Source organism: Meleagris gallopavo, chromosome Z, assembly GCF_905368555.1.
Source record: "Meleagris gallopavo chromosome Z, MGAL_WU_HG_1.1, whole genome shotgun sequence".
Classification (NCBI taxonomy): Eukaryota; Metazoa; Chordata; class Aves; order Galliformes; family Phasianidae; genus Meleagris; species Meleagris gallopavo.
In genome coordinates, this window is record NC_139435.1 from 75597620 (window position 1) to 75614051 (window position 16432).

The 16432-nt window shown below is 44.5% G+C and overlaps 1 protein-coding gene across 2 annotated transcripts in view; it reads left to right on the forward strand.

The window, feature by feature from the left end:
• The first annotated feature begins 185 nt into the window (after positions 1–185).
• ELP1 (elongator acetyltransferase complex subunit 1) overlaps positions 186–16432 on the forward strand; it is a 33907-nt gene continuing 17660 nt past the window's right edge. The window contains exons 1-14 of one of the 2 annotated variants that reach the window (XM_010726180.3): positions 186–439; positions 790–942; positions 5806–5887; positions 7652–7732; positions 8022–8107; positions 8712–8811; positions 9318–9408; positions 9892–10015; positions 10587–10677; positions 11129–11359; positions 12104–12280; positions 12588–12687; positions 13658–13840; positions 16275–16381. In XM_010726180.3, the coding sequence (XP_010724482.3) occupies positions 290–439; positions 790–942; positions 5806–5887; positions 7652–7732; positions 8022–8107; positions 8712–8811; positions 9318–9408; positions 9892–10015; positions 10587–10677; positions 11129–11359; positions 12104–12280; positions 12588–12687; positions 13658–13840; positions 16275–16381 (1756 nt within the window). In that variant the 5' untranslated portion in view covers positions 186–289. The remainder of the gene's footprint in view (positions 440–789; positions 943–5805; positions 5888–7651; positions 7733–8021; positions 8108–8711; positions 8812–9317; positions 9409–9891; positions 10016–10586; positions 10678–11128; positions 11360–12103; positions 12281–12587; positions 12688–13657; positions 13841–16274; positions 16382–16432) is intronic. The other variant, XM_019610702.2, reaches the window with a different exon arrangement.

The following is a 16432-nucleotide window of genomic DNA, read 5'->3' on the forward strand; positions in this document are numbered from 1 at the left end:
CGGAGCCATGGGAGGCGGGGCGGGAGTCCCGAGCGCTGCCCGGCAACGCCTCACAGCAGAACGACGGGAAGGAAACACCAGTGGCAACAGCGTCGGCAAACCGCCGCTCAAATGGCTGAAGGGCGCCGCACCTGCGCGCTACGAGCACTGCCTGCTGCGCCTGCGCACTACGCGCGGCGCCTACTACGCCTGCTTCTCCCGCTGGCGGTGCGCTGTCTGCGCCTGCGCCTGCAGGAAAGATGGCGGCGCCTTGTGAACGCCGTGCGCTCCGCCGCTAATTCCCGCCACCATGAGGAATCTGCGGTTGCTGCGGACCGGCGGCTGCCGCCCCGCCGCCGCTCCCGGCAGCCCGCAGTGCTTTTGCCTCGGCGTCGATTCCGGCACGGTCTTCGTGGGCTCCCGGAGCGGCCTGCTAGAGCTGGACTCCGCCGCGCAGTCGGTGAGGCGTCGACCATGGCAGGCTGCCGTGGTGCGGCGTTTGGGGCGGGCGGGGGGAGGCATTTCGGCCCCCATGGGGCTGCTGACGGGTTTTCTGAGCTGTTTTGATTCTATAGTGTTTATCCCGTTGTTGTTTTTGTTTTGTTTTTTTTTCCTGTGATGTTTCCATGTGCAAAACGCACAGCTAATTAAATACTGCAGTACATCAGCTGCTTCTCAGTGCCATCTGTATGCAGTGCTTTGTGTAAATGCGATGGGTGAAATATGCACACGGTTGTTATTCTGTCACTTTTGTAAAATCTTAAGTGAGATGATGCGCAGTTATTAAGCTGTTGGCCTTTTCTTGTCAAGGTGGTGAGAGAAGTTTCTTTGTCTGAGGAAGGTTTTATGCCAAAGGATGGAAGTGGCTGCATCGTTGGCATGGAATATCTTCCAGAGCTGGAGTGTGTGTGCGTTGCCACGGCAGCTGGAGACATTCTTCTGTGCTATTTCAGCACAAAACAGGTAATGTGGCAGAAAAGAGAACTGTACTGAGGGATTGCAAAGGCAAGCTGAAAGTCCATGGGCCAGTTGTGTGTTTATTCCATACCACTCTTCAGTTAGGCTCCATTTTCTGGGCAGGTGAGTTGATTTCTGTGGAAACTTTAGGCAGTATCAAGCACAGAGTATACGCTGCATAAATGAACCAGAATCCAAATTGTAATTTGCAAATCTGTAGCCCCAGCATTCTTGCTCAGTGGGCTGCTGACATACAGTCAGCACTGAGTGTCATAAGGGGAGGAAAGGGTTCGCCAGAGTCACGAATAGTTAGATTAAGGTAAAACAGTACTAAGAGGTTTACACACAATCATCAGTTTTAGTGAGAAAATATTACAGTTATCCCCAAAATATTGGCACTCTAATACTTAGACTTTGTCTTAAACTGGGCAGCTAACCTATATGATTTGATGGAACCAAAATATGTCTTATAGTTACTTAACATCTTTACAAGAGATGCGGCTTTTAAGAAATCAGAATAGACCTTGCAATTACTTAGTGATTTTATGAGTCAAAAAGGATAAAAAGAGAAATCTGAGGAAAATGAAGAAATAGTGAGAGTCAGAAAAATGGATGGGAGAAAGGTTGATCACTAGTCTGTTTTGAAGGTCTGTTTCATGGAGTTCTAGTGTCAACCTACAGCACTGGAGAAGGGGAAGGGGGGTTGAGTGTGCTCATCTGGAGGTCATAGTCTCAAACCAGCAAACAGCTGCAATGACCACAAAGAAGGCAACTCCACAGGGTTCTTCTCAGGCATACTTTTACGCCCATTGAGTTTGCAGGTGCACTGTCCCAAGGCTGTAGATAAACAAGTTTGCAGTAACAAGTTTGTCAAAAATAAGTTTGTAGCGGAAACTTTCTTGTGGGAAGGGAGGCCTTATCTCCTTGAGAAAGCAATATCGTACCTGCTGATAGCTCCTTCCACCTCCCTGCCATGATGACAGCCTTGTACTGCAAGTGTTTGAAACATGCCGAGCGCACCCCATAAAGTCAGAGTTTTTTGTTGGTCCTTTATGTGCATTCAACAAACAGTCTCACAGCAATAAAATATTGCTGAAACTAGCCGTGAGGAAAGGCTGAGGGAGCTGTTAGCCTGGAGAGGAGAAGGCTTCAGGAAGACCTTATTGAGGCCTTCCCGTACTTCTAGAGAACTTTTAAATAGGAAGAAGTCAGTCTGATAATGACAAGGGGGAGCAATTTTAAACTAAAAGAATGTAGATTTAGGTTAGATGTTAGGAGCAAATTCCTCACTTCCAGGGCAGTGAGGTGTTTGCACAGACTGCCTGGGGAAGCATTAGATGCTCCATCACTGGAGGCATTCAAGGCCAGGTTGGATGGGGCCCTGAGCTTCCTCATCCGGTGGCTGGCAGCTGCGCCCATGGGCAGCAGTTTGGAAATGGATGATCATTAGTGTCCCTTTTAAGCTAAATCATTCTGTGATAACTCACGGGTTTGTTGACTTTCTTTTTTTTATCAGTAAGTAAAGAATATTATGCTGACATGACTTAGCTGAAGAGATGGGAAACTTGTTTTATTGTGATTTGAAGATTGCTTGGGATTAAATAATAGAACCGGAAAACACTGAAGGGAAACATGCTATATCCTGAGTAGCTGATTAAATTGGGCAGAAACTGAGATGCTTGCTTTCTGTTCTTTCATCGTTCAGTTCATACCATCTTCACTAAAATACCGTGACAGAATCCTCTGAAACTTGCATCTCTTCCTGCAGTATCAGCCTAAAAGTGTAAGCAGGTGGAAGTGACAGTGATCTGTTTGGGCTGATTGTCACTGGTTACTTGCAGCTCATCTATTTTGGTTTCTTTTTGAGTTTGATCTGCAAATACTACTTCAATGTAAAACCAGCCATATGTGAAAAATGTGCCCTGCATTGCAACTCAAACCTGATTTCATTACAAACCTGATTTCATTACAAACATGACTTCATTCTATGACAAGGTGACCCGCTTAGTGGATGAGGGTCAGGCTGTCGATGTGGTGTACTTGGACTTCAGTAAGGCCTTTGACACTGTCCCCCACAACATTCTCGTGGAGAAGCTGGCTGCCCATGGTCTGAATGGGTGTACGCTCCACTGGGTGAAGCAGTGGCTGGATGCCGGGCCCAAAGAGTCGTGGTCAATGGAGTTGGATCTAGTTGGCGGCCGGTCACGAGCGGTGTCCCCCAAGGCTCAGTACTGGGACACTTCTGTTTTAACATCTTCATTGATGATCTTGGGGGGATTGAGTGCACCCTCAGTAAGTTTGCAGGCGACAGCAAGCTGGGAGGGAGTGCTGATCTGCCTGAGGGGAGAAGGGCACTAGGGAGGGACCTGGACAGACTGGATCGATGGGCTAACGTTAACTGTATGAGTTTCAGTAGGGGAAAGTGTTGGGTCCTGCATTTTGGTCACAACAACCCCAGGCAATCCTACAGGCTTGGGGAGGTGTGGCTGGAAAGCTGCCTGATGGCGAGTCGGCTGAACATGAGCCAGCAGTGTGCCCTGGTGGCCAAGAAGGCCAATGGCATCCTGGCTGGTGTCAGGAGTGGAGTGGTGAGCAGGACCAGGGAAGTCATCCTGCCCTGTAGTCAGCATTGGTGAGGCCTCACCTCAAGTACTGCGTTCAGTTTTGGGCACTGGACGTGGAGGTACCAGAGCAGGGCCAGAGAAGGGCAACGAGGCTGTGAAAGGCTTGAAAAATCAGCCCTATGAGGAGAGGCTGAGGGAGCTGGGGCTGTTTAGTCTGGTGAAGAGGCGGCTGAGGGGGGCCTTATTGCTCTCTTCCACTACCTGAAAGGTGCTTACATGAGAGCGGGGTAGGTCTCTTCTCACTGGGGACAGGAGACAAGACGAGAGGAAATGGCCTCCAGTTGCGCCAAGGTAAGTTTAGGTTGGATGTTAGGAAACATTTATTTACAGAAAGGGTGGTTAAATATAGGCTCCCCAGGGAGGTGGTTGAGTCACCGTCCCTGGAGGTGTTTAAGAGCCGTTTGGATGTGGTGCTCAGGGCCATGATTTAGCAGAGGGCTGTTAGAGTTAGGGTACTGTGGTTAGGCTGCGGTTGGACTTGATGATCCTCGAGGTCCCTTCCAACCTGAGTAATTCTATATTCAAGAAATATCATATAAGAATAAAAATTAATAAAAGATGCCGTGTGTAACTTTTCTTGCACTATGTGTTAGAGTACAGATTTATCTTCAGATCCTTTTTTTCAAGGCTTTTTGGCTCACTTTCTCCATTATAAAGTTGTATACTTTTGGTTCCGTTTAGACACCAAAATGGAAGCCTTGAAGGTTACTTTTCTTGTTCTGAAACCTTTTGCATGTGGGTGGTAGTTACTCTGTATACCAGTATGTGTTCACACTCTGAAAAAGGTGTGCTACCCAAGCTTAATTTCTTGAATAGAGTTATCTTGGTATTCATTGTAACTGTTCTGTTCCATCGACTTTTGCAAATCAGGATGACAATGAAATGGGTGGAGATCTTCTGTCACACTGTTGTTTATACGCCCGTAATAGCTCACAGAATCACTGAAGGGGTTGGAAGGGACCTCTGGAGGTCATCTAACCCAAAACCTCTGCTAAAGCAGGTTCCCTGCAGTAGGATCAATGCACAGGAAGGTGTCCAGGCAAGTTTTGAATGTCTCTGGAGAAGCAGACTCCACAGTCTCTCTGGGCAGTGCTCAGTAACTCTCCAAATGAAGAAGTTTCTCCTCATCTTCAGGTTGAACTGCCTGTCTTCCAGTTTCTTCCCATTGTCCCCTTGTCCTGTCACTGGGCACCGCTGGAAAGATTCCGGCCCCATCCACTTCACTTTGTACAGGCACATCCAGGGACACCGGAGTTCTTAGTTACGTGTATCTATGGAGGGAAGAAGGAACTCTTGCCAAAGATAAGATAGTTCAGTAAGTTGCTGATCACCAGGTCAATGCATGCATCTGATCACATTTCTGTCAAATTTGTAGCATGTGGTTTTCCATAAAAGATTTTTAAAAAACTGACTAAACCCCTCCTTAACTCGAAAGTTATTTGGATTCTCAACAAAAGGAAGAACTTAGACTCATTTCAGATGTGTTTCTTACATATTTGCCTGTCTGTCTTTTTAATGTTTGATTCATTCTCTCTACCTGGCCACCCAAGTGCAGTCCCCATGCTATGTAAGTCCCATTTCACACGCAGGAACCTAGATACTCCTCAGGCTATTTCTGCTACAAAATGTGGCTCTCTGTCCAGAATGAGTCCTTCTGAAACACCAAATCTTGGAATTCTTTTTGTAAAAATTTGGCTAATTCTGGCTTTGTTGGTTTCCCACAGGAGTGCCTGAGGCCACCGTGAAAGGCTGTCAATCAGTACCAATAAAAATTTATGCCATTATGGTTTGGTAATTCAGAAAAATGACTTTGGCAGTAATCCTGGGATATAGATCCCCTTTTTACCTCTGCTGGGGTAGATCTCTTCTGAACTTTAGGATTGTTTTGAGCCATTTTCTGTAAACTTTAACTTGTACAGCTATATACACTTGTCACATTTAATATCCACAAGCAGCTTTAGGGATCAGATTTTCAATGGATACAGGGCCTCTTAACTGCACAGTGGAATTTTGTAGGCAAGGGCAGTTGTATCTGTTATATCTGTAGGTATTCTGGGCTGCTGTACGTAAGCGTTATAGAACCATCTTTCATTAGAAATGTTTCTTTTGTTTCTACACAAAAAGTGAAATACATCTTCTGACTTTTCTAACTATGAGAGGAGAGTCAGTGACTGATGGCTTTTGTGCTCTGATGATGCTAAACTGGTGTTCTTGCTCACTTGTGAATCTTAATTCTGTCTTACAGGTGGAATGTGTTGGAACTGTGGATAGTGGCCTGAGTGCCATGAGCTGGAGCCCTGACCAAGAGCTTGTTTTGCTTGCGACAGGTAGGAACAGCTAGTAAGCATTCTGCCCTTTGGCGTGAAATTCTATGATGAAATGTAAAATGCAGTTGATTTTAAGATATGAAAAGCAAGATATAAAGTTACAAAATTGGGACTAAGATGTAAGGAAGTGGAAAAACATCACCTCGTTCTATATAATGGGTTTTATTTAATTATCATTGAAGTGCATCAGTGATCCAAGCTGAAGCTGTTCAGGTCCAAAAAGTGGAGCTTTATGGAGAACAATGTTGCATTAATCTTTCAGGCCTTCAGTGGAGGTATGTTTTCCATGTTATCCTAAAATGTAAAGACTGTGTTCTGAGTCCTTTTGATTGCTTAATAACAAAAATTTTCTTGTGCTGTGGGAAGAAATACTGAATTGAAAGCTCAACTTTATTGACAAGGAGACACAGATCTGTATTAAGTTTCAAGCAAAACAGAATCACAGTAATTGAGATAGGAAGGGAACTCTGGTGATCTTTGATGTCTTTGATGACCCTCAAAGTAAACAAAAAAAACCTCAAACAACACATTTTCTTACATTTGAATGGAATTATTTTTTTAATTCCATTTTGTGCTCACTGCCTCTTTGCGTTCCACTAGTAGCCTGTCTTGTCTTCTTTCCTGCACTCTGCTTCTCTGTCCCTTCCCTACCCCATAAGATGTCGATGCATACCAATAATTCCTTCAGAGCCTTCTCTTCAGAGAAGTCTGTTTTTTTTCAACCTCTCCACATGTGTCTGATTCTCCAAGAATTTAATAATCTGTGATCATTTTCTGAACCCATTCTTCTATGACATTGCTTGCCTTGTACTGGTGAGCCCAGAACTGAAGCCAGTGCTCCAGAGCTGCGTCTCTAGTGCTGAGTAAAAAGATCACCTCCCTAAACCAACTGCCTGTGCAGCAGGGGCATGTTGTTTATTCTTGCTCGTGCCCCATAACATCCATGTCATTTTTTGCCCAGCTCCTTTCCATCCCCATGTTGGTCCCCACATCTGTCGTAGTTCCTGATGTGCAGGACTTGGCTTTTCTCCTCGTTAAACTTTGAGAGTTTCCTGTCAGACTCTCTCTTCCACATGCATCTGTATGGCAACACAGCCTCCTGCTGTATCTGTCATTCCTCCCAGTTTTGTGCTATCTGCAAACTTGGCCAAGAATCTAATCATTCAGGACACAAATTAAATGTTAAGCGTTAGCCCAAGGTCCAGTAGTGGTGACATGCTACTAGTGATGGGCCTCAAGCTGGATTTTTTCCATTAATAACAAGCTTCTGGACGTGGGCAATTTTCAGTCCATGTTCTCTACTAATCAATCTGTGCCATCTTTCTTGAGTTTTTGTGTGATCCTGTGGGAGACAATGTCAGAAGCCTCAGAAGAGTCAAGATAAATGACATCATCTGATCTCCCCATATCCAGAAGCCAGTTACACGAGTTCAGCTTTATAAATCCACTGCCTGCCTTCTTCCTATCTTAAGTAAAAATGTTTAAGAAGTGCCAGGTACTTATTTTGAAAGTGGATAGAAATTTTTTAAGGGTAGTCGAAGAAATATGTTTCTGAATATAGAAACTTTAAGGTGTCCTTTTCATTGAAAATGAAAAAATGAGATTTTCATTTTTGAAGGACGAGTTCTGTTTTGTATTATATTACCATTGGAAATGTTTCTGTGTTTGAGTTTACTACAGAATAACAGGATAATTGAGAGCATTTTTTAAAAACATCTACTGTAGATTTCATTACCAGTATTGTATTTGATATCTTCCCTGCAGGTCAGCAAACACTCATCATGATGACAAGAGATTTTGAACCAATTACTGAGAAGCAAATCCACCAGGATGAGTTTGGGGAAGGTAAGAGATGCTTGAAGTAAAGTTGCTGAGGCTGGTTGCGTTGGTGTGTTGTAAGCATGTATAAAGAGCAGGAGTGGAGAACTTAATTGATCCAGCAAAGCATTTCACACTGTGGAGGTGCTGTGGAGCTGGAAGGGAATGCCAATATGAAATTGTCAATGGAAATTCAAGCAATTTTTTAGAATTAAACTTGGATGGTTGGAGCAGGTGGCACGGTGCTGTAGTTGTTTACCACACTTTGCAAAGTAATTCTGTAAATCTTTGACCGCAATGATTGTTTCTTCCTCAGGAAAGTTTATTACTGTTGGCTGGGGCAAAAAGGAGACACAGTTCCATGGATCAGAGGGAAAACAGGCAGCTCAGCGCAAGCAAACGGTACTGTGCTAGTTTTCTTGTGTTATGCTCATGCTCTCTAAAGGAAGGATGTGTATAGAAAGAGTTTCTGATCTCTCTGATACCTTTCCAGGTAGTTGTCCTTACGTGCTCCTTCTGTTCCTATTGTCTGGGATTCAGCATTTTATCCTCCTTATAAATCAGAACAGCAACTAGAAGTGCATAAGCCTGGCTCATATAGAGCTCTAAGCTAGATTTGCAAGATTTAGTGCTTTCACATGTAAAGCCTGGCTGATTTTGCTGACTTTTGTTATATTTTTTTTTTTTATCAAATTGTTCATATGACCAAAATCTGTATCAGTAGTTCAGCTAAGGAGAAATAGTGATATTTTCTTCTCCACGAAGTCAAGAATTTAAGGATTTGGTCAACTGAACATTACTAGTCACGTGAAGTGATTCCTTGTACCTGCAGGTTTTAGTTTTTTGCTCCCTTGTCTGAAGCTTCCTAAAATTGTTGAGTAATGAATTCTTGCAGTTTTTGATTGTTTAATGGGTTGACTTCATGTCGAGGCTCTTGAAAGAACAGCTTGGCAATGTGAGTAGTCAAAGCCAGCAGTTGCCTTTCTAAGCTTTTGTGTAACTTCAGGAAGTACTACCTGCTTCATCCTGGGATGATGGCAAGCCTCGAGTGACATGGAGAGGAGATGGACAGTTCGTTGCAGTGAGTGCTGTCTGTCCAGACACAGGTATGGGACCAAGTTTCATTGCAGTAGCAACTTGTTTAAAAGTCCTTCGTTATATCAGTTCAGCCTTGCACACTTATGCTTAATTACTGGTAGTGTTTTTCCATAGGATTTGCCATAAAGTCAAAGAGGTAACAAGCACGTACATTTTTTGTAAGACCATAATTGTTACCTTCCATGATTAATATTACTGAGAAGTTTAAAGGCATTTGCTCAGCGTATTGAACTGTACAAAAGACTTGCTCTTCCACTAGTTTGGGTTTTAACCCTCAGTACTTCAGATTAGGCAGATTTAGCATATATGGGACAATTTTAACATTCCACTGAGAGAGCTGGAGGTTGAAATGGCTACCGCTAAGCTACGTCAGGCTGAAATTCCTATTTACTTGCGTAGAGTTACTTGATTACAGTGGGAGAGCAGCCTGAGACACGAGAAGTTCTGATGTGCTATTAGTTAAGAATCTCTTTGTATTGTTTTCTTACACCCTTCCTGTCTTCTCAACCTGTAGGTGCTCGAAAGGTTCGAGTATGGAGCAGAGAGCTCATGCTGCAGTCAACAAGTGAGCCTATCTCAGGATTAGAGCAAGCACTGGCCTGGAAGTGAGTAGATGTCTTTGTGCAGGCAATAGAGTGCTTGTGTTTATTCTCTGGTCACTTTCTTTGCTTAGCACTTATTTAATTCTCTTGTGTTAATTTTCCTAAAACTTTAGGAAAGCTTGATCCAGCATGTGGATCAGAAGGTCCCTTAAGCCCTGAAAGGGCTGATACTTGCATTGCAGTTTCTCTGTACTCAGTGTCAGATGTTTGGGGATTGAACTTAATAAACAGGAATATTACAGGGGCCTTTATCTGTACTGACATTTAGTTGCTCACCTGAAGATGTTAGGAGCCCTAGGGAAACGTCTATGCTGCACCTATAGCTTTGTCTGAACAGAGCTGTGCAAAAAGGTGCTCTGCTGCCCTTTTCTTGATATCTTGTGTGAAAATTTTGTTTCCGGCTAAGGTGGTGTTTAAAGTGACAGCTTTGATTGTTTGAGCAACTGATTTTTGTTTTACTCATCTATTATTATTTTTTTTTTTAAGACCCTCTGGAAACTTGATAACGTCTACACAAGAAAAACCCAATAGACATGATGTGGTTTTCTTGGAGAAGAATGGACTTCTACATGGGGAGTTCACCCTTCCATTCCAGAAAGGGCAGGTCAAAGTAAGTGTCTCTGTCTGGGCTTCTTTGATTAGACTATAGAGAAAGGGAGAACTAGATTTTTTTCACTATTCTTGGAAGAGGTTTTTAACCTCTCAGTTAGTGCTGATCCCAGTGGAAAAAAAGATAATCTTTGCTTTTAGGCCTGAAAACTGAGTGGAGAAGATGCAAAATCCTCTGCAGGCTCTAGTATAGCGATGAACAGGGGGGTTGTACTCCTGATCCTTTTCTCAACTCCATACACTTTCTATCAGGCAAATGCTTCAGGGGTGCTCTTCTGGATGTCAACTTGTGTAGTATTATAGGCAGATTATTTTTCGACGCCAAGAACCGTAAAGAGAACACTGAGTTCACGTTTGGGATTGTATCATCTCTTTAGCTGTGTAGAACTGCTGTGATGGGTTCTGCTTCGGGACTCTGCTCTGACTGCCAGAAACTGTGTTAGTACATTAACACTTGCACCTCACATTGTTGAAAGGAAGAAAGAACTGGTGGTCTTGCAAATCAGTTCTGGAGTGTACCCACACTATGGACCTGCAGCTGTACCCAGTAAAAGCAATGCTTGTTTCTGCAGGTTAATGAACTGACTTGGAATGCAGATTCCACGGTCTTGGCTGTATGGCTGGAAGAGCTGAAGACTGTGAACTCCAACCCAAACAGTTACGGTGAGATGACTCTGAAGCTCTAGATTTTACACTTGCCTGTGAACTTGGCCAGACTGGGTAATCCTCTACAGGATTAGAGACTTTGGAGAGGCTTACTGACAGCTTTGAGAACCCACTACAGCTCAGGAAGAGATGCTAGTTCAGCTTGAGCTTGAGGCACCTTCCAGGTATTTGGAAGTGATACTAAATGAATTGTTTATGACACCTTCCTAAAACTATAGGTGCCTTCTCACAGTGAGGAGATGGAGGAATTCTAAGATTGATTCTTCTGAGCAAAAGTTATGGTTAAAATCTTAATTTTCTGGGTGTTGTATGGCAGAGCATATGGGCTAGAGGCTAAAACTTATTTTCACTGCAGTTTTTTCCAGCTGCACAAAAGAATGCTGGAGAGGATTTGAGATGTGTTTGAAGTAGTAGTAGTAGTCTCTGGTAACCATTTCTTTATCTATAGTCCAACTGTGGACTACAGGGAACTATCACTGGTACCTGAAACAAAGTCTGCATTTTGGCAACTTGGAGAAAAATAAGTTGGTGTCACTGCTGTGGGACTCAGTGCTTCCATATAGACTACACATACTCTGCCAGGGTTGGCATTACCTCTTCTATGACTGGCACTGGACTACAGATCGTGGAATGGGAGAGAACAGCAAGCATGTGGCAAATGTGGCTGTCATCGATGGAGGTAAGCAGTGGGGCTGCTTTGCAGCTCAAGAAAGTGCCATAGTCCTTTGAATGCAAGCTGTTGGGATTTGTGGTAGTACTGCTACCTTCTGTTTATGCAGCGCTTTTTACTGAGGGGAACATGTGATAATGGGGGCAGTTTCAGAGGTGGTTTAATGGTTTTACCTGCAAAGGGCACAGCTGTATTTTCATAGAGTCATAGAATGGTTTGGGTTGTAAGAGGCCCTTCAGATCGTAGTTCCAGCCCCCCTTCTGCCTCAGGCAGGGACGCCTCCCTCTAGACCAAGTTGCTCACAGCACCATCCAGACTGGCCTTGAATGCCTCTAGGGAGGGGGCATCCACAGCATCACTGGGCAGCCTGTGCCAGCATCTCACCACCTTTGTGGTAAAGAATTTCTTATTAATATCTAGTCTAAATCTGCATTCTTCCTGTTTAAAAACATTTCCCCTCGTCCTGTCGCTGTGTACCCTTATAAAAAGTCCCTCACGAGCTTTCCTATAGACCCCTTCAGGTACTGGAAGGCCACTGTAAGGTCCTCCCAGAGCCTTCTCCTCGGGGCTGAAGAGCTCCAACTCTCTCAGCCTGTCTTTGTAGCACTGTTAATACATCAGTGCATTGTTAATACATTAGTACATTTTTAGAAATCTCAACCTGTCCTAGAGCATTGTTTCTGTATTCAGTAGGGAGCCCCAGTAACATTTGAACTGTATTACAGCTTGATTTCTTTCTCTTTTCTTTTGCAGCTAAAGTGCTTGTCACAGCATTCCAACATGCTGTAGTGCCTCCACCCATGTGCACCTACGAGCTGCAGCTCAAACAGGCTGTGAATCAGATTGCATTTCACACAGATCCCAAGTGTAGTGGAGACATGGCTATCCTGGATGCTGATAACAAGATCTACGTGTACAGATACGGTGAGAGTATGTTGCACTGCCTTTTTAAACTAAACCATCTCTCCTTGAGAGTGGTGTAATATTTGATGTCCTGTGCGACAAGAGACAGTTGCTGTTATCTGTGAATTCTGTATTGTAGCTTTTTAAGGTAATTGTGTTCCACAGGATAATCATTAATTAATTGTTAATGAGAAGCAGGTGGTGATTATGCACGTAGGTGTGGTATATTTTGACTTTCATAGCTTCCTCTGACATCTGTTTTTCTCCATAAGAGTGAAGATGGAAGCAGCTCAGCTGGCAAGATGTAACCTCTGCTTTCTTCTGTGCTTACTAGGTCAGAGCATGGTGAAGGACCCCACCGTCAAGTTAGGAGCTACAGGTGGAAATGGATTTAAAGCAAATGTGGAAATACCACATCTGGATAAAACATACAGGTAATATGTAACTACTGCAACTGCAGTAGAGAGAAAAAGGCTGTGTCTGGTTGGCTGGTTGAGAGGTCACAGCTGTGAAAACTTTTGAAGAATTTGTCTGGTAATATGGCGGCTTCATTGTACTGATCTTGTGGCTTCAGTTAGTGCTAAGGGTTGGTAGTTTATTCTGAGTCCTTTGACTGAGGTCTTGGTCTAGTGGGAGCTGTGACGAATCGCAGAAGAGAGCAGTGTTCAGCTGTAGTGCTGAGTTGGACCAGAAGAAGGACAGGGAGAAGGACAAACAGACAAAGAAAGGCCCAAAAAAACAACACAGTTGTAGAAGGGTTAATGGCAGGGAAGAGCATGAAGGGATCGAGATAGAGAAAGATCGAGTTTAAGGCAGAGATGGAGGAAGAAAGTATCACCAATGGTGGGCAGGAGGACTGAGAAATGGAGCAAGGAAAAGTATGGCTGGGGAGCAGGTCAGGTGGATATAGAGTGGGAGAAGCGAGCAGCCAGTTGGATAGAGGGATATAGTGAGAAACACTGGGATGAGAAAGAGACAGAGCACAGAAAGGGACAGAAAGTGACACAAGGTTTGGATTAGACATCAGGAAAAATTTTGTTAGCATGAGGGTGGTCAGAACACTTGGAAAAGCTTCCTAGATAGGTGGTCTATGCCCTGTGCCAGTCACTGTTCAAAATGCATTTAGATAATGCTCATGGCAGGGGGGGCTGGAGCTAGACGATCTTTAATATCCCTTGCAACCCGGGCTGTTCAATAATGCCCTTACACTTCAATTTTTCATTAGTCCAGAAATGGTCAGGCAGTTGGACTGGATGATACTTGGAGGTCCCTTCAACGTGAACTGTTTTGTTCTACTGTAATTTTTACTCTATTATAAGACCTCGGCCTTCCGCAGTGTGGTTCTTGATGTTGCCTACTGAAATCAGGTTCTACTTGCTTCCCATCTCTTTTATTTCATGACAGAGTTGATCTAGGCTGCAACACCAATGAGGTGATGAATCCTCTGGGGCTCCGTTTCCTGACCTGGCTGCCAGATGACAGTTTCGTGGTGGTTGGTCAGGATCAGCAAGCTGCCCGCTCTGTCCTTCACCATCTCACTGCGGCACCTCACGTAACTGGAGCTGAGGAAGAGCACCTCAATTTACGGTACTAGAGATCTGCCAGTTATGGGTGAAATCTGAGAGTGCCTCTGGACAGGGTTTGGAGGAAATTAAGTCTCTTGTGTCCTGGAGGCTGTGGGGTGGGCTTGTCTGTCTTCCTGCAGGAGTTAAAAACAACTAATGAAACTGCCTATTATGCATGTAGTCCCAGTGCCCACAGCCAACTTGACAAGATGTGGTGTGCTAACATGCCTGTGTCAGTAACAGGATACCTCTGCTCCTTTGTCTGAAGTCTAATCTTTTGAACTTTGAGACTGAATTTCTCTATTCTACCCTTTATCCACCATTAGCGCTGTCTAGAGAGTACTGGTAGCCCTTGTTATTCCTGTCCTCTACTGCTGGGCTTTGTGCAGAAGGAAAGTCAAATGGATGAGTTTTTGAGAGTCACTTTTCTTAGCACTCACACAGCAAAAGCAGGGTAATTTGCATATATACATGCTGTAAGTATGCAGACGGTGGCTAACACTGTTAAGCAAATGCCTGTTGACTCAAGTTGTTGGTGCTGTTCTTTGCCCATCTCATCTGACATAGGTGTGAAAAGAGAAAAGAAGGAGGATGAAAGGATTTATATGAATAAGATGCAGATCTGTGCTGCAGATCTGGAAGTAAGGAGGGAGGGGCAGAGGACTTGCCCTTTGTGTTAAGAAATGAATAGACTGCAAAGAGCTGCCTCTGAAAAGCAGGCCATGAACAGGTTGAGAACTTGTGGGTAAAAATCTTGGACCAGACTGATAAAGGATGTTGGTAGTTGGGGTCTACTGTGGGCCTCCTGATCAAGAGGAGCCTGTTCATTAGGTCTTCTTGCTTCATCTGCAAGAAGCATTGCATTCACAGAATCTCATCCTGTTGGAGGATCTCAGCTGCCATCTGGATGTCTGCTGGGAAAACAAGGTGGCAGGTTGTAAGCAATCCAAGAGACATGCATTCCAGGGTCCTGAAGGAGCCTGGGGATGTAGTTACCAAGCCGCTCTCCATCATATTCAAAAAGTCATGGCTGAAGTCTCCAGTGACAGGATAAAGGAAAATGTCATTGCGAATTTAAACAAAAGAAGGAAGGAAGACACAGGAAACTGCAGAGCAGTGAGCCTCGCATCTGTGACTGGGAAGATAATGAGACAGGTCCTCCTGAAAGCTATGTTAGAGCACATATGAGACATGGAGGTGATGTGAGACAGCCAGCACAGCTTAACCAAAGGCAGATTATTCCTTGCCAGTTAGCTTGTGATAGTGTGGCAGCATCAGTGGACAAAGGAAGAGAAATTGATACCATCTGCCTGGATTTCTGCGAGGCCTTTGACGTGGTCCCTCGCCACATGCTTACCTCCAAATTAGAGAGAATAATTTGAAGAGTTGATTATTCAGTGGCTAAGGAATCAATTGGATGTTTGCAGACAAAGGGTTTTGATCGACAGCTCAGTGAGTGGTGTCCCTCAGAGGTCCTTTTTGGGCCTGGGGCTCTTCGACATCTTATCAGTGACGTGGAAAGCGAGACGTTCACCCTCAGTAAGTTTGCTGACAACACTAAGAACTCAGTGGTGCAAGTGATACAATAGAAAGAAGGGATGTCACCCAAAGGACCTGTATAAGCTTGAAAAGTAGGCCCACATGAACGTGAGGTTCAACAAGGCCAAGTGCACTTAGGTCCGGGCAGTTTGCGACGTGAGTGCAGACTGGAAGAAGTATTTGAGAGCAGCCCTTCAGAGAAGCTTGGAGGTCCTGCTGGGTGAAAAGCTTGACAGTGCATTCCTGCAGCACTGGAACACCGCCTGTATCCTGGGCTTCATCAGAAGAGAGGTGGCCAGTTGGGCCAAGGAGGTGATTGTCCCCCCATTTGTGTGACCCTGTAAAAGCTCTACCTGCTTTACTGCATCCAGGCCTGAGGCCCCTAGGATAAGAAAAACATGGGATTGTTGGAGCTGGTCCAGAGAAGGGGCACTAAGCTGATGGGAGGCCCGGAGCACCTGTCCTACAAAGAAGGGCTGAGGGAGCTGGGCTTGTTGAGAAGGTAAAGCTCCAGGGAAACCTCACTGTCGCCTCCCAGTACTTCCAGCTTGTAAACAGGAAAGAAGTTGACGTTTTACATGGGCAGATAGCGACAGGGCAAGAGGGGACAGGCTTAAACTAAAAGAGTAAAGATTTAATTAGATCTTAGGAGAAAGTTGTTTTTTTTTTTTTCTCAGAAGGTATTGAGTCTGTGGAACAGGTTGTCCAGAGAAGCTGTGGGTGCCCCATCCCTGGAGGCGTTCAAGGCCTGGTTGGATGGGACCCTGAGCAGCCTGGTCAGGAGGTTGGCAACCCAGCCTGTAAGCCGGGGTTTGGAAATGGATGAGCTTTAATGTCCCTTTTAATCTAAATTGTTCAGCGATTACTCTGAATCTCCAATTACTCTGACATTCTGTGTCTTCTTTATCTTCTTCCAGGTTGTCTCTGTCTGTAGCTGGAGAGGTGATCACACTGTGTTGCAGCCCCGTGACGAAAACTGTAGCTCTGCAGCTGGCTGATAGACGGATCCTGAAATATCTCTGGGGTAAGCTAAACTCTGTGAAGGTGCTTGGACTGAGGTAAAATTAGTTAAAAA